General features: G+C 66.4%; 1 protein-coding gene across 5 annotated transcripts; it reads right to left on the bottom strand.

The window, feature by feature from the left end:
• Positions 1-768: 768 nt before the first annotated feature.
• Positions 769-27,533, bottom strand: WFS1 (wolframin ER transmembrane glycoprotein). 5 transcript variants are annotated; one of them, XM_077847862.1, is made up of 8 exons: positions 27,359-27,533; positions 15,424-15,695; positions 10,204-10,286; positions 9,817-9,961; positions 8,495-8,665; positions 7,089-7,169; positions 5,137-5,282; positions 769-3,084 (listed from the first exon to the last, which is right to left on the bottom strand). In XM_077847862.1, the coding sequence occupies exons 2-8, from the start codon at positions 15,692-15,694 to the stop codon at positions 1,276-1,278; spliced, it is 2,706 nt and encodes a 901-aa protein (XP_077703988.1). In that variant the 5' UTR covers position 15,695; positions 27,359-27,533; the 3' UTR covers positions 769-1,275. The 5 variants fall into 5 exon arrangements, with proteins under 5 accessions (XP_077703988.1, XP_077703987.1, XP_077703989.1 ...); XM_077847861.1 differs by lacking the exon at positions 27,359-27,533 and adding an exon at positions 22,026-22,175; XM_077847863.1 differs by lacking the exons at positions 15,424-15,695; positions 27,359-27,533 and adding exons at positions 11,759-11,831; positions 12,316-15,372.
• Positions 27,534-27,780: the final 247 nt, after the last annotated feature.

Genomic DNA, 27,780 nt, shown 5'->3' on the forward strand with positions numbered 1-27,780 from the left:
TCTGTGCGTTGGGGGCATCCCTCGACCCCTCTCAACCAATGGAGTGCAAGGATCAGATGAGGTCGCCGAGCCCCTCCACCCCCCCGACGGTCCCTGGGGGGCCAGGCAGGCCAACCGCAGACGTGTTAGACAGCCTCGTGAGTCTGTGGCTCCGGGACGGGGCGGGGGGGGGGGTGTGACCTTCCACGTCTGGCTGCGCAGGCGAGGAGCCCGGGAGCAGGCGCTGGGGGACGCGGAGCTAGTGCAGGGGCACAGCTGCTGGCACCGCGTCCACATGGGCCGGGTCCACGGAGCCCGGAGGCAGCCGCCCGGAGGCGAGCGCAGACAGCGGGGAGGCCCCAGGGTCCCTGACCTCCGCGTCAGGGAAGAAACAGGAAGGACGTGGACACGGCACCCACCCGAGGGGCACGGCCTCGTGCTCCGACGCCCTAGGTGGCTCTATCGCGGTGCGGCAGCGAGCACAGGCCACGGCCTCACCGACGTGTCGCCAGCGCGTGTCTGCTCCTGACCGTGGGGCACAGGCGAGCGCTGTCTCAGGAGGGCCGAGCCCCTTGGGTCCCCGGGACCATGCGTGCCCCCCACCCCACAGGCCCCAAGCGCAGCGGGGCCCCCGGCTGCACCCTGGCCGGGGCTGGGTGGGGGTCGCCCGCCACCGGGAGCGTCAGCCCCGCTCCTGGCGACTGTGGCAGTGAGATCAGCGTAGCCGAGCCACCTGCTCTCCGCAATGTACAGGAAAACCGTGTTTTTAAATAAAGAAAAGACCAGCAGTAGGTTTCGTGAAGTGTTTTTATTTCAGCTGCATCTGGACCTTGACGTTCTGTGTCCAGCATGGAGCGGGGCCACACTCTTCTGAGCGCCGGGCGGGGACGGCGCAGGAGGGGACGGCGCGGGTGCCTCCCATGTCCAAGTCCCCATCCTGGGTGCATCGGCCCCTCGTCTGCACGCTGACCCGCGAGCCCCAAGCGCCCAGAGCCGCCCCTCCCCCCCCCGCCCCCTGCCTGCCCCAGCCCCGCTCAGGCAGACAGCTGTCGAGGCTTAGCAGTGACCCAATAAATAAGAGACGCCAGCGGTGCAGGACAGTGAAGGGGCGGGTGGGCGGGGCCTCCCCTGGAAGGTGCTCTCCCCGCCAGCTCTCGGCCATGTCGACTCCCAACGCTGCAGGCAGTTCCTGTGGTGCCGGTGCCCGGGACGGGCGGCGACCAGAGGTGTCCGCAGGCCGGTCGGCACAGGCGCACGCTCAGCCGGGCGGCCCGGGGGAGGCGGGCGGGGACGGGCTCACACGGCCGACAGGAACGGGAAGAAGAAGAAGTCAAAGGCGAACTTGACGGCGCCGTGCACGGTGCTGCGCCAGTCGTGCTCTATCTTCACGTGGCGCCGGGCGGGGGACAGCTGTGCCATGCAGTTGAGGCAGCGGATGGCCTTGAGCTCGAAGACGGGCCACTTGCTGCCCAGGCGGCCCTCGAGGACGGTGCTGAACTCGATGAGGCTGCCGTGGCGCAGGCCGAGAAGCACGTCCTTGAACTCGCCGCTGGCCCGCAGCACGATGTCCTTGGTGACATCGTCCTCCTCTGGGCCGCGGGAGCCGTTGGCGCCACTGTAGGGCATGCCCACCGTGATCTCGAACTTGTAGCGGTCGAACTTGCGGATGTGGCAGGGGTGCTTGGCCAGGAGCTTCAGGCGGCATAGCTCCTCCGCGGCCGTGGAAGCATTGCCGGGGCTGCAAGACGGGTAGGCCTCGCCGTACAGGCAGCGCATCCAGTCGCCCACGAAGAGCGGGAGCATGTTGATGGCCGCCTCGGCGCTGTTGTCGATCTCCGTCACCCGCACGTACTTGAAGCGGCCCGTCCATGTGACCCTGTGGCCTTCCAGGTGGCTGCACAGGATCTGGGTGCGGGCCATGTTGGTCTCCTTCCAGGCCCGGGGCCCGCACAGGAAGCCGTACTGCTGCCAGGTGAGCGTGGAGTTGTAGACCTTCATGCCCTCCGAGCGGTACACATACAGCCAGCAGAAGAGCACGATGGCCGTGATCCACACCAGGATGAGCTTGACGACGGAGCTCCGCGTCAGGGACTTGACCATGGCCACCGGCGAGAAGCTGGCCTTGCTCCACCAGCGGAACAGCAGGGGGACGCTGCACAGCAGCGCAGTGACGGCCACCTTGGTGAGCTCCAGCGACAGGAACCAGCGGGCAAGCTGCAGCACGCCCATGAGCGCCAGGCCGGCCACCAGGACGGGGAGCGCGAACAGGAAGAGGAAGTAGCCCACGGTGGCTCGGGCAAGCCCCAGGCCGGTGGACTCGAGCAGGATGACCACGGACAGCTCACACCACATAAAGCAGACCAGGTAGGGCACCAGGTAGCAGTAGGTGCCCTTGAAGCCCCGCAGCTGCGCCATGCGGAAGAAGAGGTACAGGAGGTACACGTACAGCAGGCAGGGGACGCTGACGTTCAGGACGACCAAGTGGCCCAGGGGCACGGTGACGAAGGTCTGGCCCAGGAGCTTCAGGTGCTGCCAGCCGCAGGGCAGGGTGGGCAGGAGGGACAGTAGGCCGGCGGCCACCTCGGTCACCAGGGCCCTCCGGGTGTAGGGCTCGGCAGACGAGCTCAGGCTCACGTAGCTGGTGGCGGTGAAGAAGATGGACACGACGGCCAGCTCAGAGCAGGGGATGCAGTCCTTGCTGGCGATGGGGAAGGAGAAGATGACGAAGAAGACAGACAGCAGGAAGTGCACGTAGGGCTCCAGGTGGTTCCAGCCGAAGTTGACCTCGGCCTGCTCCACGTCCAGGTTGGGCTCGAAGCGCAGGAGCAGGCCCGTGAGGGTGCGGAAGCTCTCCCACGCCCTGCTGTCCTGGAACACCTTGAGGGTGCAGATCACCATGGAGACGAACGACAGGTAGAAGACGACCAGCGGGATGAAGAAGGCGAAGAAGTCGATGGTCAGGTTGCTGATGATGAAGAAGAAGATGAGGGCGTTGATGTGCTGGGTGGGCACGATGCTGGACAGCCAGTGCATGCCCGCCCGCGAGGCCACGTCGATCAGGTACTCCTTGATCTCCATGACAGCGTGCAACGGGTACTTGACCATCTGCAGGTGTGGACACGGACACCAGCTGTGATGCACGCCGACCCGAGCCCCGTCGCCCTCGGCGCTCTGCCAACCGCGGGAGCCCACCACCCCTGGGCCCCTGGTCCCCTGGTCCCAGCGGGTCCCCGCGTTCCGGTCCACTTGGCCCGTCCCCCAGCTGCACCGGAGCTGCAGGTTCTGCTGCCCATCCTTGGCCCCCCTCCCGTCCCAACCTGCCGGGTGTGCAGACTCCTGCAAGCCAGCGTCCCCTGGAGACCTCAGCACCCTCAGGCACGCCGGGTGGGCCCCCCGCAACCAGGGTGCCCCGAGCCTCGGCCCCTGGCCCCCTGCCCCTGTGTCGGCTAAGGGCAGGGGAGCCCGCGGAGGGCTCTGCACCGTCCCCGGGCAGGCAGCGGGTGTGGGGAGCCAGGAGGAGGGCTCGGCCAGCATGACCTGTGGGGGACGGGGTTCATCCCTGAGGGCAAGGGAGCCACGCAGGCTAGTGGGCTAGTGGGCTAGCGGGCTAGTGACCGGGACCCTGAGGACCCGCAGACTGGCCGCCACCTGCACGCAGCCGTGCTGCCCCACGCTCAGCCCCGACGGCCACTGCCACAACCTGCACCCGGTGCAAAGGGCGGGGGCGACCCTCAGACCTCTGCGCAGCACAGAACGAAGGGGGATGGGGGGCGGCGAGGGGGGCCGCCCAGGGCAGGGGGCAGGGCGGTTCCGACACCCGGGCCGGGCTCCAGCGCCGTGCACAACTCTGAGGGGTGTGGCCCTGCTGGGCTCGGGGAAGCGAGGCAGGGGCGCAGGTGCTGGCCCTCCATGGGGTCTGCAGGGGCGGCAGCGGGTCCCCAAGGGCACAGCACCACCCACGGGGGGGCAGGGGAGCCTGGATGGTGCCTGGAGCCCCCTCAGGGGCGTGACGACTTCTGCCACAGCCTGGAGAACCTGGGGGCGTCCTGGGTGGGCACGACCACGTGACTGTACCAGCACGGGGTGTCACATGTCAGCCTGAGAAGACGACACCTGGGAGGAACCGGAGTGCGCTCTGCAGAGGCGGGGAGCCGGGCGCACATCGGGGCCTAAAACACTAGGGAATGTGTGAGCCTGTCTTCACGCACCCGTGTGCGCAGCCACCTTCCGTCTAGGGCCCTGGTGACAGCCCTCCTGCTCCCTGCCTTGGAACAGGCAAGGACTTGAGCCAACGAGCACCCGGCCAACGACTCCCCACCCACCCCGGCTGACAACCCCCCCCCACCCCGGCCGATGACCCCGCACGACCCAGCTGACGACCACACCCTCCCGCCCGCCCGGAGCAGCCTCCACCTCACAGGTGACCAGTGCGCACCTGTGCCGCCCACCAGACCAGACGGAGGCAGGGCCACACGGCCGGCGGGGGTCCCTGAGCGCCAGCTGCGCACCGCAGCTCCCGGGCCGCTGTGGCTCCTGGGCCCTCTGTGCAGGTACCCGGACGCCCGGACACACCTGCAGCCCTGCACGGGAACCGGGGCTCCCCGTCAGCATGTCAACCACCCGCGCTGCTCTGCGGGGAGCCTGCTGCCCCTGCCGCTCCCCGCCGCTCCCCCTGCTTCTGCAAGCGTGCTCTGTCAAACAGAGGAATGAGACGTCTAAAAAATGACCGTGAAGCTTGTGGAACGCCGTGTCCTGCCTATGTCTGTGCAGCGAGGTGCCGGGACCACTGGGCCGCGGCCCCAGCTCTGCCCCGGGAGCTTCCGTCCAAGCCCTACTCTCAGGGCCCCAACTGGGAAACTGAGAACTGTCCCGCGGACGAGGTCCAGCAAATTACAACGGGCTGTTCCCTGACCATAAAAGACGTTTTTAAGAAAGGAGCAGGAGCCAGCCGCAGGGCAGGACGGCGCCCCGGCCTCGGAGCCCAGGCTTACCGGGCCCCTCCAGGAGAGCACGGCCCTTCCTCCTGCAGAGGCGCGGGGAAGCATCCGAGGGACAACGTGGGGACGGTCCTTACAAGCCGTGGGCCCCAGAGGAGGGCAGGCCCAGGCGCGGGGGAGGCCAGGCGGGCGGGTGCTGACAGCCCCCGGCCCCACTCACCTTCAGACGCAGGGGCAGGTCCTCGGGGCCCTTGCCGGCCAGCTCGTCGTCGTCGTCGTCCTGCAGGAACAGGTTGGCGGGGATGATGCCCTTGGCGTACTTCTTGGTGATCTCCACGAAGTCGTCCGGCGCTATGTGGCTCTTGGCTGGGCACGAGACAGAGGGCACAGGGTCCGCCCACCCTGCGAGCACCCGGCCACCCCACGCGAGCGGGCGGCCAGCCAGGGAGTGCAGGCTGAGGCCCGGCGGAGGGTGAAGCCTGGCAAGCTCTGTCCCGACAGACAGACAGTGGGCGAGGACGGGCGGACAGAAGGAGAGGGGCAGCCGAGACGGCTTCCAGCCGCGCCCTCCACCTGCTGCCACGCTGACCCCACACCCCCGCCCTGGCCCTCAAGCCCAGGGTCTGCCCCGGGCCCTGCGCCACCCTCACCACCAGCGCCTCCTGCTGCCTCGTCCCAGCCCTGGCCTCACGGCCCTGCCGACCCTCCGCTCAGCACGCGCCCGACGGCCTACTGCGCGCCAGAAGCTGGGACGTGTGAGCCCAGCGCTTGCCTGTCCAGGCTCCTGGCCTAGTTGACTGCCAGACCCCCAGACTTCACACAGGGCGCAGGGGCAGGTGGATGGTGAGGCTTGAGATGCCTCGAGGTGACCAGCGGGAGGACGGGGCCCAGGGGCCCGGCCGGGCTGTGCATCTGGTGTCTGGTGGCCGCTGAGGCACGGGGCCCGAGGACAGGTCAGCAGAGCTTGGGACAGAACCGTGCTGGTGGGATGGCAAGGGCAGGGCCCAGAGAGGAGAGGAGCCGGGGGCTGCAGAAGCCCCTGCCTGCCGTGGCCCAAGGGGAGCACAGGACTGGGCGGGTTGCTATGGGAACGAGGGGGGCGGTGTCTCCTCCTTTTGGTTCTGGGAGGAGAGGAGTAAGCACACGCCTGCGGCTGCTGGGAGAGCAGGTGGGGAGGGCGGAGAACTGCACCGGAGGGGAGCTGGCCTGCTGGTGGGCACCGAGCACCCCGCCACGGACGCCTGCCAGGGCCGCACGGCCCCCGACCCTGACCGTCTGGCTCCAGGGGCCCGAGGAAGTGGAGGGGTGGTCGAGAGGGTGGAGCTGGGCTCCTTCGGGGGCACCACCCCACGGGCTTGTGGGCACAGGGCTTTCGCCCCGAGAGCACCTGGGCTCCTGGTGACCCGGCCTGACGACCGCCCAGAATGGTCCGGCGCGCTGGCTTCTGTCGCTGTCCGGCATCCCACAGCGCTTTGCCTCCCCGAACGGAGCAGGTAGGTGAGTCCGTGACGCCCACGGCCCAACACCCCAGGGAGGCCATACAACATGGGATGGGCACCCTGCTGAGCAGCCAGGTGGGGGGGGCCCTCTGCACAGTCCGTGCGCCCCAGGAGCTCTTGGGGCTGCAGCTCGGCTCCCTACTCCCACCATCACCGTGGGCTCAGCACCAGGAGGAAGCCAGGCCTGCCTGAGCGCACGGGCAGGAGCCGGGCAGCCCCATGTCCCTCCTGTGTGGTCCCCTCCGGGACGGGTGCCGGACCCTGAGAGCTGTGTGTCCACACGGCTGGGCCGCTGCTCCTGGGGCACGTGAGGTCGTCTCCCGCCTGGACGCCCCCCGCCCCTGTGGGTGCCCCCGCGCCCTCCCCGACCCTCCGGGGCCGACTGCCTCCTTATCCTTGCTGACCTGCTCGGCCCCCCTGGTGCCCACACACCGCCCTGTCCCGCTGTCCTGCACGGACTGTCCTGCGGCCCTGCTGGGACCGGGTGCATCCGCTGGGCAGGGGCCAGGTCCCACCGCCCAGAACACCCACGGCCCCCACCGGGCTGGACCCATCAGGCCTCCCAGACCCCAGGTCTGGACCCTGCAGCGGGGAGTGGACGTGGTGCCTGGGGTCGCAGGCCTAGGCGCCTGGCCAGAGGGGTCACGGGTGCGGGCCCGGAGGCCATACTCACATTCGCTGCTGACCAAGCGCTCCAGCACCCGCCTCTGCTTCTGGAGGGACTTGGGGATGGGGCCCGGCTGTGCCGCTCCCTCTGCAAGTGACACACAGATGGACGACCTAAGCAGGTAAGTCCTCTCAGGGCAGCTGTGGGTCTGGGGACCCCGGGGCCTCTGTGAGTCCTCCACGGGCCGGTCGGGGCCACCTCCCTGGCAGCCAGCTCGGACCCTGCAGCCCCGAGGCTGACCCTGCGCTGACATGCAGAAGTGCCCTGGTCGGCATGACTCATCCCCAGACACCTCTGCTGGCCGTGTCCCCCGGCACACCTGTCCCCTGGAGTACAGTGGGCTCCCACCAGGCCTATCCCTGTCCCCCCAGCCCTGGCGCCCACGTCGGGCAGCTGAGTGCTGAGCCCGGACCGGAGGATCCTCTCCTCGCGTCGCAGTCACCACCTGCCACAGCCCCAGCCCGGCAAGCCCTGGTCCTCCTGAGGCCGGGCACCACGGGGCCTTTGCAGGCCTGGCTCGGGCGGGAGGCGTGTGAGCAACAGAGGCCAAGGGCCACAGAAACGGCCTGGCGCGTGGGCAGCAGGGGCCCAAGCTGGCACCGCAAGCTCCGGGACCTCACAGTGGCAGCCCCAACCTTGCCCCATCAGGCACACCTCTGCAGGGTGCTGCCCCCCGAGCCCCGGCCTCCGGGACCCCTGCGCTCACCCCAGCAGTGTCCCCCACCCCGGCCCGGGAGCAGGCCAGTCCTCGGCGGGTCTAGCTGGGTGGGGTCCTGCCCGGAGACCCGGGGCGGGGGCGGGGCAAAGGCTTCCCTAGCGGCCGCCCCTGCTGCTGTGCTGTTGGCAGAGGGCAGCCCTGGGGGGCCAGAGAAGGCTGGGCGGGGCCCTGGGCACAAATCCCTCCTCAACGGCTGCAGGCGGATGCTCCCCCAGGGACGCAGAGGCAGTTGGGTCGGGCCCCAGGAAATGGGGCGGCCACTCCTGGCCGGGCGCCCGCTGCCCTGCCGTCCTGTCCTCTTGTCCTCCTGGCTGGCCGCTGGTGCGGAGGCTGGGGGAGGCCTGCCTCAGGGAGGCCGTTGAGCCACGGTGGGCTCAGTGCCCCACAAGCCCGGGCATCCGGGGACCCGCTCCCCGCCGCACCTCTTACTGCGCCCCATCCCCGCCAGAGGAGCAGGACACCCCGAGAAGGACCAGCTCCGTGGCTCTGCCCATGGACTGCACCAGAGCTCAAGCAGGGCTTGGGAAGGCCACCCCCAGGACAGGACGACACCCAGAGGGGCTTGCCTGGGCCTTAGAGGGGACTCGGGGGTCTCTGCCCAGGACCCCATGTAGGCTCCCAGGGGAGCCCCCTGTGTCCAGCAGAGAAGCCCAGAGGTCCCCGCGGGGGGCCCAGCCCCGTAAGGCTCACGTACCCTGCTCGTTGACCTGACCCACGTTCTCCAGCAGCTCGGACACGGCCACCTGCTTCTTCTTCTTGGGGTTGAGCTTCCAGTACATGACCAGGGCCGCCTTGCGCACCGCCCGCTCCAGGTCGGTCTCAGAGGAGAGCTGCTTCACCTCCTGCTCGTTCTCAAAAGTGATGCCTATGACACAGGAGGCATCACAGGCCTCATCCCGCCTCGTCCCCCCACTTCCCAGGCTCCGTCCCCCCAGGGCGGCTGGGAAATCCGGGTCCTGCACAGCCGGCCCTTCCCGAGGAGACGGCTCACCGCAGAGGGAGGTGGGCCCGGGTCCCGCAAGCGCTGGAGCTGCCTCCCCCCCCGCCCCCCACTGTCAGGGCTGTCGGTGCTCCCCGCCCAGGGCAGTGAGCCCGGAGATAGGGACAGGGCTTTCCATCCTTCCAAACATCTTCCAAGTCATCCCCTCGAGCGCACATTTCTTTCCAGGCCAGGAAGCACGTGGTATGACAAAGGGGGGTGTGGGGGGCACGTGGGGCCCCGGCCGGCCCCCTGCAGGACGCGTGCTCCGCCGGGCCTCACGGGCTCCCTCCCGGCCTCGGGGAACCGCCGGCCGCAGCCGCGGGGGCCGCACGGACTGGCTCGGGCCAGTGGCAGCGCAAAGCCCCTGCTCCTGCCCAGGACGGGAGCCCACGGAGACCCGCCGTCCCGCGCTCTCAAAGGCATCCGCCCCACTTCCAAAGAATGGGGATTCTGCATGATAACGTGGCTCTTAAATACATGATACAAACCAGGAGAAAATACTGCAAACTCAGAACATTTCTGTCTGCGTTTCAAAGTCACGGCTCATTTGTGTCCTGTTTACTTATATTCCAAGTTTTATACAACAAACACAAAGCAGTTTTCCGGCCTGGGGAAAAGTCGTTTAAAAAAACCCTTGGTGACACGCGCTCCCATCTCCCCGAGCCTGAAGCTCCTGGAGCAGAAGGGCCCCCGTGCCTCAGGCCCCCGCCCACTCCTCCCACAGCGATGGTCTCCGCCGCCTGTGGCCCCCAGATGCGGGCGGCCACGAGGTCCATCCTGACCTGGGCCAGGTCCTCGCGCCGACGCACCGAGGAGCTGGCCGTCCGGGGGCTCTGCTGCGGCGCCTCCTCGGGGCGCTGAGGACGCCAACACGCGCCCAGGGACGGCCCATGGCATGCACCGCCAACCATGGCGAAACCGGATCCGCACCTCTTGCCGAGCAGTGCGGACTTCCCCGGGACTTCCCCGCCGTCACCTGATGGGCAAGCCGCGCCCCTGGGGCCGGGCACCTGCGCGACTTCCCGCGGACCCACCTTTCCTGTCGGCCAGGCACCTGCGCAGGAGCTTGACAGCCTCGCGCCGGCCCTGCTTGGCAGCGAGGATGAGCCAGTCGACAGCCGTGCAGTTGTTCAGCTCCTCGTCCCCGGTGCCCGCCAGGAGCAGGTAGTGCTTCCCCGCCTGCGGCAAGAACCCACTGAAGCCTCACCCCAAGGTGCCCCGTGTGTGTCCGGGCCAGGGAGCCCCGTGGCATCTGCGCCCGCTAGCCCGTGGGGGACCCCAGGGATGGTGTGGCCCCATCCTGGCCAACAGGAGGGGCACGGAGGGCTTCCCGGAGGAGGAGGGGGAGCCCCAGGCGGGCTGGGAGGAACCCCCAGAGGGGCCCCCGGCTCCCAGGGCTGGGCCCCGGCACGCGGGCTCACCTCCGTCTGCGCCTTGGCGTCCCCTGCCTTGGCCCTCTCCAGCACGTCTCCAAAGGGCACCTCCACATCTGCCTTCATGGGCCCTTGAGTAATGCAAGACAGGAGTGCGTCAGGCCTGCAGGCCACAGCCAACCCGGGCCGTCACTGACTTCGGGTGGATGTGGACGGAATATGCTGGAACGCGGCCTTCGGGCAACACAGGTGCCCTGGAGTGCAGCAGCCAAACCTCGGCCGCAGCTCTGAGCGGCAGGAAGGGCCCACGCTCACCCCGGGCACAGGCCTGCTCAGGGGGGGCTCCAGAAAGATCCCGGCTCCGGCGTGGAAGCCCAGACCTACGGGGCACCTGAGCCCTGGTGAACACGGGCGCATGCCTGCCAGACAGCGTCGGCGTCCCGTGGCCCTGGGAGGTCAGCGTCGGTGCACACACTCAGATGCACGCTTACACGGGCCCCACGCTGGACGGTAACCGTGGCGCCCACAGCACCCCCAGGGCTCAGGAGGCCGCGCTCAGCTGCAGGCTGTGTGTCACCCCCCACGTCCCCCAGTCTCCTCCCACGGTGCCGCCAACCCTTGCGTGTGTTTTCCTCTGGGCTGTTCTCTCGCAGGTCCGGCTGCGCTCCCCGAAGGGTCCCAGCATGCAGGGCATGCTGCGGTCCGCCTCCCAAGGCGGCCTCTGACTTGCAGGGCCCTGGGAGCCCGGCCCCACAGCCCTAGGGGCCACAGTGGCCTCGGGCAGGAAGCACAGAGGCTGTGTCCCCGTCCGTGTCCGGGGCCCACGGTCCTCCTCAGCGGGTGGCAGGTCCGGGGCACCCCAGGTACCCGTGGGATGCGCACGCTCACCTCACTGCAGGCCTCCCGCTCAGCAGGGACGCGCCCCTCACCCCCGGGAGTCTGTGCCACCCCCCAAGGGCCGGCTTCCCGTGGACTCCCCCGGGCCTCTCACCAGGGCCCCCAGCCCAGCGTCTGGGGCCCGTGTCTCCCTGGGGCCTGCAGAGGCGCGGCCGGAACACAGCGGGCGCCCTGTGCCCCGGGACTGCGCGCTGCCTGCCCTGCCCGGCGTGGCCTCGGCGCGTCGCCCTTCCCTCATGCCCGGGGCCTTGGGGCTGAGCCACCGAGGCCACGTCTTCCCTGGTTGGCGGTCAGCACCCGCAGACCGGGGGTGGGAGGGGCAGGACGGGCGCCGGGCCCTCGCTCCCCATGCAACCGCGCGGCCAGGCGCGGCTCAGAGAGGGGCGCGCACCTGACCTGCGGGCACGACCTGCCGAATTCAGGCAGCAGTGCCAGCTCAGCTTTTGCCTCCCCCTGCACCTCCTGCACCCGCCTGTACCCGCCTGGGCCCCAGGCCCGCCCAGGACGCCCTCCATGGGGAGAGGGAGGGTGTAGGAAAGGGTTGGGGGGTGGGGGTGGTGCTGTAGGAAAGGGCCGGGTGGGACCCAGCTCTCGCCATCCCCCGGGTTTGTCTGACTGAGTTAGAGAAGCCGGGGGCTAATGCAGGGGGCCCAGCTGGGTGGTGGTGCTGCCTCACTCCCGCTCCCTGGGACCTGGAGGTGCCTACCTGGCTACTCCCTGCCCGTGCAGACATGCAGGTGAGGAAGGAGCAGGGGCACGCGCTCTCGGGCTGTGCAGGGCTGGCGGGGACACGGAGGACACGGAGTGGGACCCCACCCCGCAGGACCGCCAGGCCGGTGTCTCTCCTGCTCCTGGGGACAGGCGGCCAACAGGCCACCGCTGTTTCCTGACTCTTATGTGAAACTTGCAGTCCTGACTGCCTTCCCGGGACGTTTGCACACTCAGATTGAAACCAAGTGTGTTTCCAGCCCTGGCTTTTGTACTCGGCAGCTGCGAGGCGTGTGTGGCCGAGAGCCCCGGGTCAGGACCCCTCAGCGGCCCGGAGGCCTCGGAAACAGCGGAGAACACGGTGACCTTTCAAGGAGATGCAGGGATCCAGAGCACCCGAGGACAGGCCGCGTTTCTGGAATAAACCAGGCCGTGGCCCCATGTGACCTGTGCAGGGGAGCCCCAGGCCCGAGGCCACCAGGCTCCATCTCCGCCGGGCGCGGCCACCCTTAACCTGGAGCCTCGGGTCACTCAGCGTTGGCCACTGGGGCACACCTGTGCCTCTGCGTCGTCGTCTCTACATGGGGCCACACAGAGCTTCCCGCACTGGCCGCCGTGAGGGGGTATGACGGGGACCAGGGACAGGGCCGGCCACGGGGTACACACAGACACCCACAGCAGGTGCTTGTTGGGGGCTTGAGCGGCACGGGCGCACTGCTGAGCTGGCAGCGGTCGTCTCGAGCAGCGGCCTCTAGAGGAAGGAGAAAGGGCAGCGCAGGTGTGGCCTGGGGCAGAGGGTGCTGGACTATGTCAACTGTGCAGGCCATCTGGGGGAGCAAGGCCTCCTGCCAAGCCTAGGGATACGGGGGTCCCCGCGTCCTGGGCGCCCGCGGGGATGGAGCACGTGGCAAAAGCAGCCGCACCCCGGCTCCTGAACACGTGCTCACAGCTGGGCTGTAGCCAACAAGGCTCTCCCGGGAGACGTGTGCACACACGGGCGGTGGACACGCACGGCCCCGAGCTCACGGGAACACCAGTTACCAAACAGGAGTTCGGGGCGGGGGGTGGGGGGGTCCCAGGAGGTCTGAACCGGGGCCAGGCGGCCTGGGGACATTCAGGAAGCGTATCGGTGCCCGCGGGGTGGGGGCCCGACTCAGCACCCGCCTGCATGCGCGGGGGCCTGAGGAATGTCACCTGACGCGCACAGTCTTGGCACCGGCGCGACCCCCGCGCGACTCCTCACGGCTGCGGTGCTCTCGCCCTTCACAGATGCACACGCGGGTGCCTGCGGCCTCCTGACTCCCTCAAGGGCACGCAGCCCAAGGGTCCCACGGCGGCTGTCGCTGGCCCTTCCTGGCCCATCCCAAGGCCCGACGACCTGTGAGTCGCGGTGCATGGGGACAGACGCGAGCTCTGGGGGGGGCCCAGCTGGGAGAGGCTCACGGAGAGCTGGCCCTGGAGCCAGACCGCGGGCAGCGCCACATGCAGCGTGGACTCTACACCCCAAGGTGCCCACACCACAGACCACAGCCCACTTCCCTGCCTGCATGTGGCGCAGCCCCTGCACAGAAGGGCCCGACGCCCGGTCGGCTGGCAGCATGCACGGCAAGGAGAGTGGAGTTCGGGACATTTCTGCTCCCACTGAGAGTCCGCGTGTTGGGTGCCGGGCTCTAGCACCCCAGGCGCGGCAGCAGGACCGGAGCTCTGGGTGGGCCGGCAAGAGCCCCACGTGGGAATGGGAGCCTGCGGGCGCCTGGCAGGCAGGGCGACAGGAAGACGCAGGGAAATCGTGGGGTGAGGCACCCCAAGGCGTGTGGTACCAGACTGTCTCCCCACGAGCCACAGGCCTGAAGTGCCCAAGTGAGGCCCAAGCACTGCCTCCTGCGGCCCCTAGAGCAGGAACAGTGTCAGTGGCGGCTGGGGGTCGACGGCTCCCCCCAGCGGCTGTGTCTCCATGACAGGCCTGACGCAGCCCCATTATCCTCCTGAGCCCCCCACCTGGACTGGGGGCCCGGGGCTCGTGGGCCCCGCCGTACCCCACCCCGGACCGGGGGGCGCCCCTTCCTGCCAGCCCCCCCCACTCACTCACTCGGGCCTCCCCTGTTCCCACACAGCAGGGTCCCGCCACCCAGCCCCGGGGACCAGAGCACAAGCCCTCCCAGCCCTAGGCTTCCCTCTGCGGCCCCCCGACTGTGTCCGGCTGGGGTCGGGGCACACCTGACTCACCTGTGCCGCCCGTGGCCACTGAGGGCTGCGCTGGGGAGCAGGAGGTGGATGGAGGCCTGACCAAGCCCTGGTGCCCTGCCCAGATTCAGGGAGGGGCCCCATGACCCAGCTCTAGCACCCTGCCCAGATTCAGGGAAGGGCCCATGAACCAGCCCTAGCACGCTGCCCAGATTCACTGAGGGGCCCCATGACCCAGCCCTAGTACCCTACCCAGATTCACTGAGGGGCCCCATGACCCAGCCCTAGTACCCCTGCCGAGATTCACCAAGGGGCCCCATGACCCAGCCCTAGCACCCTGCCCAGATTCACCAAGGGGCCCCATGACCCAGCCCTAGTATCCTGCCCAGATTCACCAAGGGGCCCCATGACCAAGCCCTAGTACCCCTGCCGAGATTCACCAAGGGGCCCCATGACCCAGCCCTAGCACCCTGCCCAGATTCACCAAGGGGCCCCATGACCAAGCCCTAGTACCCCTGCCGAGATTCACCAAGGGGCCCCATGACCCAGCCCTAGCACCCTGCCCAGATTCACCAAGGGGCCCCATGACCAAGCCCTAGTACCCCTGCCGAGATTCACCAAGGGGCCCCATGACCCAGCCCTAGTACCCTGCCCAGATTCACCAAGGGGCCCCATGACCAAGCCCTAGCACCCCTGCCGAGATTCACCAAGGGGCCCCATGACCAAGCCCTAGCACCCTGCCCAGATTCACCAAGGGGCCCCATGACCAAGCCCTAGTACCCCTGCCGAGATTCACCAAGGGGCCCCATGACCAAGCCCTAGTACCCCTGCCGAGATTCACCAAGGGGCCCCATGACCCAGCCCTAGCACCCTGCCCAGATTCACCAAGGGGCCCCATGACCAAGCCCTAGCACCTTGCCCAGATTCACCAAGGGGCCCCATGACCAAGCCCTAGCACCTTGCCCAGATTCACCGAGGGGCTCCGTGAACCCTCTGTCCCACTCCGGTCCTCACACCACCTCACCCCTGCCTCTGGAAGGTCCCTAGGGGAGCAGAGACCTGGGTGGGGGTTGCCCCAAGCAGACCGGCCTGAGGATGGAGGACAGTGATCCACAGGGCACTGGGGACCTGGACCCAGGCGACTCCAGGTGGCAGCTGGTCCCAGAGGGGAGTGTCCCTGCTGCTCCCGGACCAAGGGGACTGCCTGGCCCAACGGCCCTGAGGGGTGGCCATGATGGGCAGGGGTACATGGGCTTCCCCACACTGGGTGGGACCCGCATGGAGGGGCTGCCCTCCTGCCCCCCGTGGTCCTGGTGGGGACCGCCCGCTGGCCCAGGGCATGTGCAGGTCGGCGCTGAGCTGTCACGTCATAGATAAACGGGACCGTGACACCTGCTAGGCCCCAGGCTGTTCATCGCCGGGAGGGCCCGAGGGACCTGCCCCGCAGGAGGCCACGTGCCGGACTCGCCGCTCGCTCACCTGGCTTCACGCAGCGCTGGTGGCACTGAGGATGGTCAGCTTGCAGCCCCAGCCCCTTACCTGCTCTGTCCGCCCTTTCCTGGCTCCGAGCACTTGGGGCCCGGGCTGCAGCAGGGGCAGCCGCGTTGGCAGCGTCTGGTCCCGGAGCACGGGGCGCCCCCCTCTCGTCCTGTTCCACCGAGGCAGTGGCATTGAGCCGCGAGCGGGCCTGGGGCTGCGGTGGTGGAGGCTGTGGGCCAGAGGGGCTCGTAGGGGGGGTGCTGGCGTCCATCCTGCCCGAGAGAAAAGCCAAGGGTCAGACATAAGGTGCCAGGCCCAGCTGGAGAGGGGACAGGAAAGGGATGGGTGGGGGCTGCCTCCTGGTCTATGAGGGATCTCCTTGACCTCACAATAGTCACCTAGACCTTCCCACTTTAACAGATGAGGAAACCGAGGGAAGAAATTCCCTCGAGGCCACCGGCTCTACAGGCCCCACAGCAGTCATGAGCTTGGGCCCTCCATCCCGAGGCCTGGAGTCCAGCCTCACCGGGCACGCGCCATGCGACCCCAGTGTCCTCGTCTGAGTGGCAGGAACGGTGCAACCTTGTGAGGTTCCAGTGAGATGCTCCACACGGAGCTGAGCACGGTGTCTGGCTCCGGGAGGAAGGGTGGCCTGCATGTCGTATGTCCACCCCCATCCATGAAAGTGACCCTACTTGCAGGTGTGATTAAGGATCTTGGGATGAGATCACCCTGGTTGTGGGTGGCCCCGATCCCATGACCAGTGTCCTGACAAGAGGAGGAAGGAAACAGGGATACAGAAAGAGCACCACGTGAAGATGGTGCTGGGGACAGGAAATGCAGCTGCAACCACGGGCCACAGAGGGTCATGAGCCTTCACCAGAAGCCTGAGGGAGGGCGGGAAGGATGACCTTGGAGCCCCCAGAAGGAACCAAACACAGAGAAAAAGTTCATAAATGTTAGAAGGTAAGTGGAAGGGAGGAAGGGGAGGTGGGGAGGGGAGGAGGAGGGGAGGGCTTGGGGGGCTGGAAGGGGTTAAGGGGTACAGGGAGATGGGGAGGAGGGGAAGACAGAGAAGAGGGATGGGAGGGGAGGCCTTGGGGGCTGGGAGGGGGAGGGGTACAGGGAGATGCGGAGGAGGGGTGGGGAGGAGGGGTGAGGGTGGGGAGAAGCAGGGAGGAAGGGTGGGGGAAGCCGGGGAGAAGGGGTGGGAGGAGGAGGGGGAGGAGGGGAGGAGGGGTGGGGTGGGGGGAGGCAGGGAGGAGGGGTGGAGGAGGTGGGAGGAGGGGTAGGGGGAGGCAGGGAGGTGGGGAGGAGGGAGAGGCAGGGAGGCGGGGAGGTGGGGAGGAGGGGTGGGAGGAGGGGTGGGAGGAGGGCCCGCTGATGGCTTGGGCAGGTGAGTGGTGCGCAGCCTGGTGCAGGCAGAGGCCCAGGAACAGGGAATGAGGGTTCTGCGGCCCTCGGGGACCCGGGCGGGGCTCAGTCAGGGGACCCCACGGCAGAATGGCAGGAAGCACCAGGGACACAGAGCCAGCTGGAAGCTCGAGGAGGAGCCCCACAGGCGGGTGGACCTGGGGCCAGGCGCCCCTGAGCACTCAGGCAAAACGTGTGCCCGGGCCCGGGGTGGCCCGTCAGACTCTGAGAAGACACCGCGAGCCGCTCCGGATCAAGGCCAAGGCCGCCCTCGTCGCCGAGCCCAGGAGCGTGAGCGCGGAGCAGGGAGAGGGCTGCCCTGCGGTCCCGGCAGGCCAGGCAGGCCACGTAGGCAGGACAAGTGTCCCAGTGCGGGGCTGCGAGGACCAGATGACACTGGACGCGGCAGGCGGCACCCGGGCCTGGCTCCATCACCAGCTGCCACGCTGCGGGCCCACCGGGCTTCCGGCCCACGGCTGTCACGCAGGAAGGGGCAGGGGCCCAGGCGCCACGTGGCCCTGCCCGCCCTGTCCCCCAGCCACCGTGGGTACCCAACATGGGATCTCCGTCCACCGAACAACCCCACAAACTTCAGTCTGGGCATTCCTGCCCCCAGGGATGGCATCTGTGTCCTGCGACATCCTGGGGCGTGGTGGGGACACGGGCAGCCCCAGGAGCCCCCTGCCATTAGCTCGCTGCTCCCAGCCGCCCCCCGGCCGCAGGCCCTAGGGACCAAACACAGAGGCGACTCCCGTAAACCCCGTGCTTCAGCCGCACGCGTGGACGTGTGGAGCCAGTGTGGGCGGGAACACCGGGCCACGCGGGTCACCCCCAACGCAAGGTGGCAAGCACGTCTGTCTGCTCTGTAGGCCCCACGGGGCCAGTCCCGGCCCCCGCCCCCAGGCCAAGCACCACCCCCTTGGCCTTGGGGACGGCCACTTGTGCCAGGCCCCCGCATCATGAATAGCAGCAGGGATGGGTGCGTGTCTGGGGGCTCCCGGGGCGTCCCATGCAGCCTGGGGTACAGGCACCACTGCCAGCTGGTGTGCCTGACGGGCAGGCGGCTTAAGCTTCAATCCAACCTCGGCCTGTTTCACGGATGAGGAAACGCGGGTGGGGAAGGTGGAGCCGTGCTGGCGGCCGTGGGCTTGTGGAGCCGGAATCCCACGCAGAGCCTGTATCCAGGTGGGGGCTGTTGCGTTCCAGCCCCAGCTGCCTCCCACCCGCTCCATCCGCCCCGCACGCCAGCCCCTCTTCCCACGCCGGCCGAGCCGAGGGCCCTGGGCCTGCTTCCTGGAAGGTCCCCTGCCACGGGTAGTGGCCCCCAGGCCTCGGGCGGGAGGGATGGCGCGGGCCAACGGGACACGAGTCCCACTGTGCCCGGGCCCAGGGCCACTCAGCCTCTGTGCGCCTCGGCCTCCTGGTCTGCACGAGGGGGTAACACCCCCGTGTCGGGCCGGGGACTGAGGGTATGAGGGCGAGGATGCGGTCCGCAGACCCTAAAACATTAAAGCACCCAGCGCCCCCGACCCAGGCTGGATCTCCCGGGGGGTGAACCAGGGCACGTGCGTAGAAACCCGTCCTCTGGGGCGCAGGGCACGCGCAGGTGCCTGCGGGCTGGGGTCCCACGTCGCTTGCGGTCAAGCGACCAGTTCGAGTAAAATCTTGGTGAGTAGGAAGGCATGAAGGTTCTCTGAGTTAGTCAGAAGAGCCTCTCACATGAAGGTCAACAAGACGAGTCGCTGCACGGTGGGGTCACGGGGACGGTCACACGCTGTCCCCCCGCGCACTCGCTGTGTCTGGCCTTCCCTGCCATAACAAGCTCTCTCCCTGGTGATCCTGGGCACCCTGAGGGCAGGGGCACCTGCCTTCACCTAGAACACCTGCCGCCCTGCCCGCACCAGGGACGGCCCGGCCTTGGGAAGAGCCTCGGCTGGGCGACATGGGGCCCTGCGTGTGACTGAGCAGCCCCCCCAGGCCCCAGACTGCGGCTGCAGGACAGGCGCATCTTCCCGTAGATCCCCGCAGCCCTCGCAGAGGGGGGCAGCCCACCCCCAGCCGCCTGCGGCCAGAGCGGCGTCGCTCGGAGCCTGTCACTGTGCAAGATCCAGAGAAGCAAAGTGCTGGCATTCTTTCCCCGTGAGCACCAAGTCATATTTTTATCCCAACAAAACACAAACTACCGGCACCGCGGAGCTCGGCTGAGGAGCTGCCGCCCACGCGACTCTGGACACGTGCAGCACAGTGACCACGCGTGGCCTTCTGCCCCAAAGGCTCTAACCCGTGTGCAGCAAGGCCCCACTCTGCTGCCCTGGTCGGGGAGGGGGCAGCCCACCTCTGAGGCCCTGAGGCTCTGAGGTTGCTGAGCGCCTTCTGGCCAGAGCCTCGAACCAGAAGCCCAGCCCAGGGAAGTAGGCGGGGACGCTCGCAGGCGTTCGGGCAAACCGGCACCATGCAGAGGGGCACCCCTGCTCCTTACAGCCCCTCCACCCGCGGCGACCTCCGCAGACCGTCACCGCGACCTGTACACAAACATTCCAGGTGCAGCCGGCTGTTGGTACAACACTGTTAAACGGGATTTAAAGCAGCCTGAGAATTATCCTCCAGTGTCTTGAGAATGAAAGGAAAAAGCTCCCTGCAGAAAAGAGGAAAGAAGGTGCCCCCTGGCCTGTTAGGACTGGCTCTCTCTGGGTGCACGGATGATGCGCGGCTTTAGTCTATTCTTTTCCTAAACGTATTTCCCTAATTTTCTCTAACAGTTGTATACGGCTTTGGAAATTAAAACAAAGTTGGGGGCCCCGGGGGCTCAGCGGTGGAGCATCTGCCTTCAGCTCAGGCCGTGACCCCGGGGTCCCAGGATCGAATCCCGTGTCGGGCTCCCTGCATGGAACCTGCTTCTCCCTCTGCCTGTGTCTCTGCCTCTTTGTGTGTGTCTCTCATGAATAAATAAAATCTTAAAAAAAAAAAAAGGAAATTAAAACAAAGTAGATTTTAAAACACATCTGTGCCTGAGCCCTGAGTGAAAGGGCTGGGGGTTCCCAAGGTCTGGGAGGTCTGCTCCAGCGCGGCCCAGCCCAGCCCCAGGCACAGGGCTGCTCCTCAAGACAAGGGCACAGAGCCCTTGGAGGCTCCCAGATACCTATTTTTGCCCCAGAGTATTAAGGGCCCAAGCAAGGAACATTCCGACTCCACTCAATGTGCCAAGTTCACAGAAAGTGGGAAGCAGGAGGGAATGCCCAACCCTTGGTCAAGGACAGCCATGCACGACGCCCAGGGGCCGAGCCCGTGCTGCACGCCCGGCCCCTGCTCTGCACTCGGCCCCGGCGGGTCAGCACACCCGGACTGCGGGACGACCCCTTGCTATGCACTGTGCTGGGCCTCCCTGCCCCAGAGCGCTTCTGTAGGGCTAGCCTCTGAGCAGCTCATGCCCAGGGGGAGGACACCTAAACAGGTGGCTACAAAGACGGAGCAGCATTTGGGGCGCAGGCACCCCAAGGGGGGTTCTCACTCAGCTTTGGGAAGCAAGGTAGGGTCGGAGGAAGGAGGCCCTGACTCAGCCTTCAGGACAAGCAGGCGTGAGGCAGGCAAGAATGGCAGGAAGGAGGAACGGAGGAGTGTGGGCACCCCAACAGGGAACTGCCCAGAAGAAAAGGCAGCTGAGGGAGAGTGACCTGCGACGTGGCCAGGAAGGGGCGGGAGGCTGGGAAGTGACCCCCGGGAGTGTGGGCAGCTGAGGCAGGAGCCTTGGGCCTGAATGGGCGCCGGGCCTCGGAGCCAGAGTGCAGCGTGGGGCCAGGAGTGCAGGAGGACGGTGCCCAGAGGGAAGTGAAAGTTACAGAACCACTGGGGTGTGTGGGGACAGGGCGGGGACACCAGGGAAGGGGCCGGTGACTGTCCGGGGGAAGCTAAGGAGGCCTGGTCCAGGGCGGGCATCTGCCTGTGGCTCTGGGCCCAGAAGAGAGGAGAGTGTCCGCAACTGAACGTGGGGGGGGAGGGGGGCGGGGCGGCCTGGCTTGTGGCTGGGGCCACAGCAGCGGTGCCTCGTTCAGTGCTGGGGACGTGGGAGAGGGCAGGAGCCATATAAAGCTCCCTCCCTGCTATGATCCTTAGCATCATCATCCTGGCCCTGGTTTGGTGTCCGTCCCAGAGCTCGGGTACCCCTGGGCCACGGGTGAGCCGGGGACCCCTCTGTCGCCAGCCCCTGGGGCCTGTCCAGCTCTGGAGCAGGAGGGGCTGGAAGGTGTGAGCAAGGAGCCCTCCACACAGTCTTCCGTCCTGGGAAAGCGGGTGTGGGGTCTCCCAGCATCCCTCCCTGTGTTCAGAGGTCCATCTGCGTGGGGGACGGCGCCCCTAAGGAGCAGAAATATGAGGAGCCCTCCTCTAAGTCTCGGGTCAGACACCTGGGGCTGCCCTGAGACTCAGCCCCTGGGGACGCGGGGCCAGGACTGGACAGCGGGGAGCCTGCCCCGGGGCTTCTGTGGACGAGGCTCCCTGACGGGCAGCAGAGAGGGTGCCCGAGGACCCGCAAGTGACAGATGCCGGCAGCAGGGAGAGCCCTTTGCGAGCAGGCCGGGGGCCAGGGGTCACTGTGCAAGGTGAGGGGCGGGGCCGGGCTTCCTCCTCCATCTCCTCCTGGTCAGGCCCCAGCCTCCCCGCGCCCCCGCTGCCCCGCTGACCCCAGCCCCTGGGGCTCTGATTCCTGCTCCCCTGACACTGCAAAGGCCCACACCCCGTAGCTGGGGGATTTGCTCCCCGCATCCCCAGGGCTGGGCGACATCCCTCCCAAAGTCTCCACCTGTCACGACAGGACCAACGTGGAGGAGGGAGGCCGGGCCTCGCCGCCCCTGCGCTGCCCCTGCTCGCCCCGCAGCGGGAGGGGCCCCGGGGACGGGACGCGCCGCGCTGACCCCCTGACCCCCGCCGGGCTGTGCGGGCGGGACCCCCTCCCCCTCCCTCGCCCTCTCCCCCGCCCCCCCACCCTGGGTCCCCCCCCCCGCCCCGCCGCCTCCCGGTGCTCGGAGCCGCGGGGCCCCACGAGGCCCGAGGGCGCCCCCCCCCCCCGGCAGGCCCCGCCCCCGCCTCCCGGGGACCCGCTGGGGCCGCTGCGCAGGTGGAGAAACTGAGGCCCTCGGCGGGCGGCGCCTCCCAGCTGTCCTCCCAGCGCCCGCCGCCCGCCGCGGGGTACTCACCGGCCGCGAGTGGGCCGCGCGACGCCCTCGGGCTCCGGGCCTGCCGCGGCGCTGCTCGCGAGAGCCGGACGCCCCGGGGTGGAGCGGACGGGCCTGCGGAGCCGGCGACGCGAGCGGAGCGGCGGGGAGCGCCTGCGAGCGCGGCCCCCACGGGGCGGGTCGGGGGCGGGGCCAGCGCGGGGGCGGGGCCAGCGCGGGGGCGGGGCCTCGGGCCGACCTCCACTCCCGACGCGGCTCGGAAGACGCGGCGCCGGCTCGGCCCGCGGAATGGCCGGCGCGCCTGCCAATCGCCGCGCGCCTCCGCCAATCACGGGGCGCCTCGCCTGGCCGCCGCCGGCCGCTCCCTGGCGGGTCCGACCCGCCCACAGCGAAAATTTCCGAACCGAGTCGGCCCCGGCTCCGCCCCGCCTGGCTGCAGCCACGCCCCACCCAGCGAGGGCCCGCCCCGGCCCCGCCCCCGCCAGTGAGGCCCCGCCCCCACGTACCCGAGGCCCCGCCCCCTCCCGAGGCGGCAGGCTCAGATCTAGGCCCCTTGGCCTCTCTATCTGTTAACAGGTGGCTGGGCCCTTGCACAAGACTCGGGCCACCTTTCACCCACCTCTCTGGCCCCAACGTCCCCAACTTCAGGTCCATGATCATTTCTTTTCTTCCTTTTTTTTAATTCTATTTATTTATTCATAAGAGACAGAGAGAGACAGAGGCAGAGACACAGAGGGAGAAGCAGGCTCCATGCAGGGAGCCCCATGTGGGACTCATCCCGGGACCCTGGGGTCACGCCCTGGGCAGAAGCCGGCAACAAATAGCTGAGCCCCCCAGGGATGCCCCTCATGATCATTTCTATGGCCACATTAACAGGGCCTGCTGGGCACCTCACCGCTTAGCTCCAGCCCTGCCAGAGACCCAGAGGGCTCCCCTCATTCAGCAGGAGGGATAGAGAAAATGGCCCGTTTAAATGTGTGCAAGTCACCAAGTGCAGCTTTTTTTTTTCCTTTTTTCTTTTTTTTTTCCAAGTGCAGCTTTAAATGCACGGAGCTAGATGCACGCTTTTTACAAGGTAATTACGAGATTTGTTTAACACATCAGCCCCGGGGATGGTGCAAGGCTCAGGCAGTTTGGAAACCCTCCTCTTTCGGTGGTGCCCTAGGTCTGAGAAGGTGTAGTTTGCAGGTGGGGGTGAAGGTCTATCCCCGAGTCAGGCTCTCCTGGCTGGTGCTCACCCCCACCCCGGGGGGAGGGCTGCATCTGCTCTGTGTCTGGTCCTTGTAGCCAAGCTTGATGCCTGTCCTGGGTCATCATTACAGAACCCGTTTCAGAGTGACTGCCAGAGATATGTCACCAACAGGTGGGGAGCCAAAACATCCCAGACGGTTTTGAGGGTGGATTGTATACACAGAACACACAGCCCCGAGGGCTTTCGTCAGAGCCGCGTGGTTCCTAATAGTCACCTCATCTGATGCTCCAGCTGCCCCCCTTCTCATCCAAGGCTCTGAGGCCCACAGGGGAAGGAAGGAAATGGGTACCGAGCAGCACCTCCTCTGCCCCAGGTTCTCAGTTTGGGGGCCTTTCACGCATTGAGGGTTTTCACTGCATCCTTAATGAGTGTGGCATTGAGGCAAGTGGCATGGGGCTAATTTTCATGGATCAGAAAATTGAGGTTCAGGCATAGAAGGTTATTTGCCCAACGCCGCATAGAAATCTTCCGCCTCTTGTAATGTACTGATGACAGAAAACTTGGAGAATTGCAAAAGGTAGAAAGAAGAAAGAAATCACTCAAGGACTATTACTGTCCACGTTTTGGGATCGGTGCATATTGAAGAAGGGGTTTCCAAAGGTCCCTGCGGTGACACCACACGTGTGCACACATGCCTGCTTCAGTAGGGCAAAGTCCTGGAAACAGAAGCTCTGATCCTGATAGGCTTTATCAGGTCTCTAGGTACATTTTTACCAAAACCCATCTCTCACTACTGTCTCCGGCGCACCGCTGAGGGGTGCACACTGGCATGGGGAGCTACCTGGTTTACCCTTTTCCCACTACAGTAAGTGACAAATGGTCTCCTTGCCTTTGTCGTATGCATTCCCATGGAAACTAGTGAGGCTAGACTTCTCAGGTTTTTTTAATTTTGAAAAGCATCTGCTCTCTCAGTCGTCTATTGGGCTCCTTAGGCTCCTTGAAAACCCACGGGATGAGCTCTTTTATTTCCCGTCTACTGTCTTTCCCGCCTGTCATCCCCTTCAGCCTGCAGGATGGGGGCCCACCCGGAAAACTCAGGCAGCCCAGGCTTGGGGGCCGGCAGGCCTCCTCACACCCGGGAGGCTGGGGCAGACGGCCTTCCTCCAGGGACTTGGGAGTGCCTTGCCGACTCTTTCCTCCTCCACCCAGGGCGGGGGGGGTGGGGGGTGACCACCACGCCCGGTCCCTACGGGCCTCACACAGCCCAGAGAAGCCAAGACCCTCCCCTCTGAGGGGTCTCATAAGCAGAGGAAGGGTAAGGGCCAAGCAGCCCAGGCCAAGCCTGGAGGCACTTAACCTGCTGCTTGGAGTCACAGGCAGGTTCAGAAGGACAACCCTCGAGGCAAGGAAAATGAGCAAATGGGTTGATGACGTGGAGCAAATACCTTCCGAGATGGAGGAAAAGCATGTGGAGATCCTCCAGGGGAAAGCGAGGGGCTGCGGGCAGTCCCAGGAGGCGTAGCCGCATGGCTGGGAGTGCGAGAAAGGCTGGAGGCGCGTGTCTGGGGCTGAAGCTCTACCGTCCCGGAAAGGGAGGGAGTCCTACAGAGTTCCAAAAAGAACCAGTGACACCCGAAGGCAGGAGAGTCAGCGTGGTGCTAGCTCCTGCGGGACTTGAGAACAACTTCCAGGGACTCCGTTTATCTGATCAACAAGCCTCCCCCCCCCCCACCCCCACACGCTATAATGAATTCCTCTGCTGGGGAACAAGATGGAAAATATCCCCACAGCAAGACCAAGACGCACAGAGGGTCCCTGCGGGAGGTCCGGTCGCCAAGTCAACTACAGCGGAGATGGTGAAAGAGAGCGGAGCGGAGAACAGGAAATGGTGGTGAGCTGTGAGCCTTGCAGAATACTCAGGCTTATCTAAATATGCTTGGGGTTTTGTACCATAATCGCTAAGTAAGGATTCTTGAAATCTGTGCCACGTACTCTCAGGGAAACCCACTTGCGTCTGGGAGGAAACACAGAAGCAATCTCGGCCGCCCCTGGGGTCGGAGGAGCAGGGGCAGTGGAGCCCTTCCCTTGCATCTGCTGCTGGGTGAGGGCAGGCGCCGGGGCAGGGGACCGGGTGGGACAGGGGAGGCTCTGGGGCTGCGGCCACTGCGCCTGTTCCTGCAATCACGATCACGGGGGAGAAGCAGTGTGATTATAAATATCAGGAACTGGGAGAGGCAAGTCCTGGAAAAAAAGCAGAATAGAACTTCTGCATTTGGGGGGGGGGGGGTGGCCGGCGGTGTAGAGAGCGAGCAGGAAAGCGAAATTAAGGAAGGAGGAAATGACAGCGGTAACAAAGTTCAGTCCAGGTAAACACAAAGGGAAGCGAAATAAATAAAACCATGCATGTCGGCTTTCGTTTTTTTTTTTTTTTTTAAATAAAGGGAACAGGCTGAACTTTCCATCAAAAGCCTGTAAGGTTGGGGTAAAACTAAAAATCCAATAAAGTGTTGTTTACAGTAAATGCTCCCCAACTGATGAGAAGTAGAGGTCAAAGGGCACAACATCTGAAAATTGAAATTCAAAAATGACAAGACTGGCCAATCAGTGGCCTCCAAGGAGGAATTCAAGACCGAAAGCGTTCACAGGGACGAACAGGGATATTAGGCAACGGTGCAAGGGGCAGTCCACAGAGGCCCAACATCGTGGATCTGAACGTACCAGGAGTACGGCAGCCGTGACGTGCTGCGTTCTGTGTGAGGCGCTGCGTTTCTGTGTTGCGGTGGCCGGGCCATGGTACCCAGCTCTGTCAAACAGCAGCCTAGACGTTGCCCCGAAGACACCTTTTAGGTGAGAGTAACGTCCGAATCAGTAAACTTTTGAGTAAAACCGATCACTGCTTGTAGTGTGGGTGGGCCACACCTAATCAGTTGAAATCCTTAGGAAAGAAAGATGAGGAGAGCATTCTGCGGGCAGAGGACGGCCTTGGGCAGAGGACGGCCTACGGGTCTGCGCCACAGCCTCGACTGCCCCCTGCACCTCCAGCCCGCCCTCACCCTGCAAACCACGCTTGTGGCCCCTGCGCTCACCTGTGCCAGCTGCTTATCTGTGTCCCCCTGCGTTTATGATGTAGGTGGGCACGCGAGAGCAGGGCAGGAGGCCTGTCCCCTCCCCCGCAGGGCCAAGCCCTGGGCTGTGCTATTGAGGACAGGAAGGACCAGCGAGTCACCGAGTTCGAGGACTGCACGGGTGCTCCTGGGGGTTGGCTGGACCTCGGGCCTCTGCACTGTGACAAATGCAGTCCTGCTGGGTGAGCTCCTGGGGTGGTGCGCATTCGTCACAGCAGGAACCTTTCATAGGCGGTGACGCGTCAGACCACGGGGCCTCTATCACCCGCCGAGGAGCTGGCATAGGGCCCGGCAGGTCCACCCGTCGGCAAGCGGGCTTGGGGTCCACATATTGGAGGGCGGGCCCCCCCGGAGTGGTTTGCGGCCTCCGTGACGGGGCAGCAGGCACCGGCCCCCTTTGCCTGGACGGGTGGCCCCCTCACACGTCCTGAGTCACCCCGTGATCTGTGCAGGTACTACAGCCCACGGGGCGCCCACGCGGGCTCACGCTCTGGGGCCACCGTACAGCCGGGCCTGCTAGGCCAGCAAAGCAGAGGTCTGGGGCCTGCGAGGACGTTGGGGACGCGGCGAGAGGGGAGCCACACCAGGGGTTAACAAGGCCCAGGTGCTCTAACAGGCCCCCTTCCCACCCCCTCACCCCGCTGGACGCGGTCCTGACCACCCTTGGCCGCATTTAGGACAGGAGGCTCCTGCCCTCCCGGCTCAGTGGGCTCAGTGGATCGTCTCGGTGCCACAACTGACCAGGGGGCTCCTTCCCATTTCGGGGGAGCAGGAGGCTCCCAGGCTCACACACCAGCAGGAGCGCCCCCGGCTCCCAAGCCTCTGCTCCCCCTGTCCCCCCGACCCCCCCGTGTCCTGCCAGGAGTTCCCTGGTGGAGGGTTTGGTGCTGCTTACGCGGCCCCGTGTCACCGGGACTGGGGGGACGTCAGGCTCCGCAGCCCTGCGCACCTGCCCCTGCCTGCACCTCCACCCCCGCGGGCACCCACATCTCGCCTGGGGGCCGAGCCGCCCACGGGTCTGAGTCGTCATTACTCACCTCTGAAGGCAGACAGTTAATGCCACTTAATGGCCGGTAGTGAGTCACCAAGCACATTGCAAAGTGTCACGTGGGATAAAAGAACACCAACAACCCAGAGGTAACTGGAGGCAGAAGATGGACAAATGCTCTGCAAGAAGAGAAGCGCCTTCCGACACGGCCACTCCGTCCCTCACGCCACCCACGCCAGCCCTCGTCACTGCTCATTGGTCGGCCTCATCCGGGGAGAGATCCACGATGACAAGTACAGGCACGTACCCGCAGGACTCACTCACGGGCTTGCAGAGGCCGAGAAGTCCCACGAGGCGCCAGCTGCACTCCGGGGACCCGGGGGAGCTGTGGTACACTTGGAGTCCATGCCCGAAGGCCAGAGGACCAGGAGTGCAGATGTTGGGGGCAGGGATGTCCAGGGGGAAGGGATG

Source organism: Canis aureus, chromosome 14, assembly GCF_053574225.1.
Source record: "Canis aureus isolate CA01 chromosome 14, VMU_Caureus_v.1.0, whole genome shotgun sequence".
NCBI lineage: Eukaryota > Metazoa > Chordata > Mammalia > Carnivora > Canidae > Canis > Canis aureus.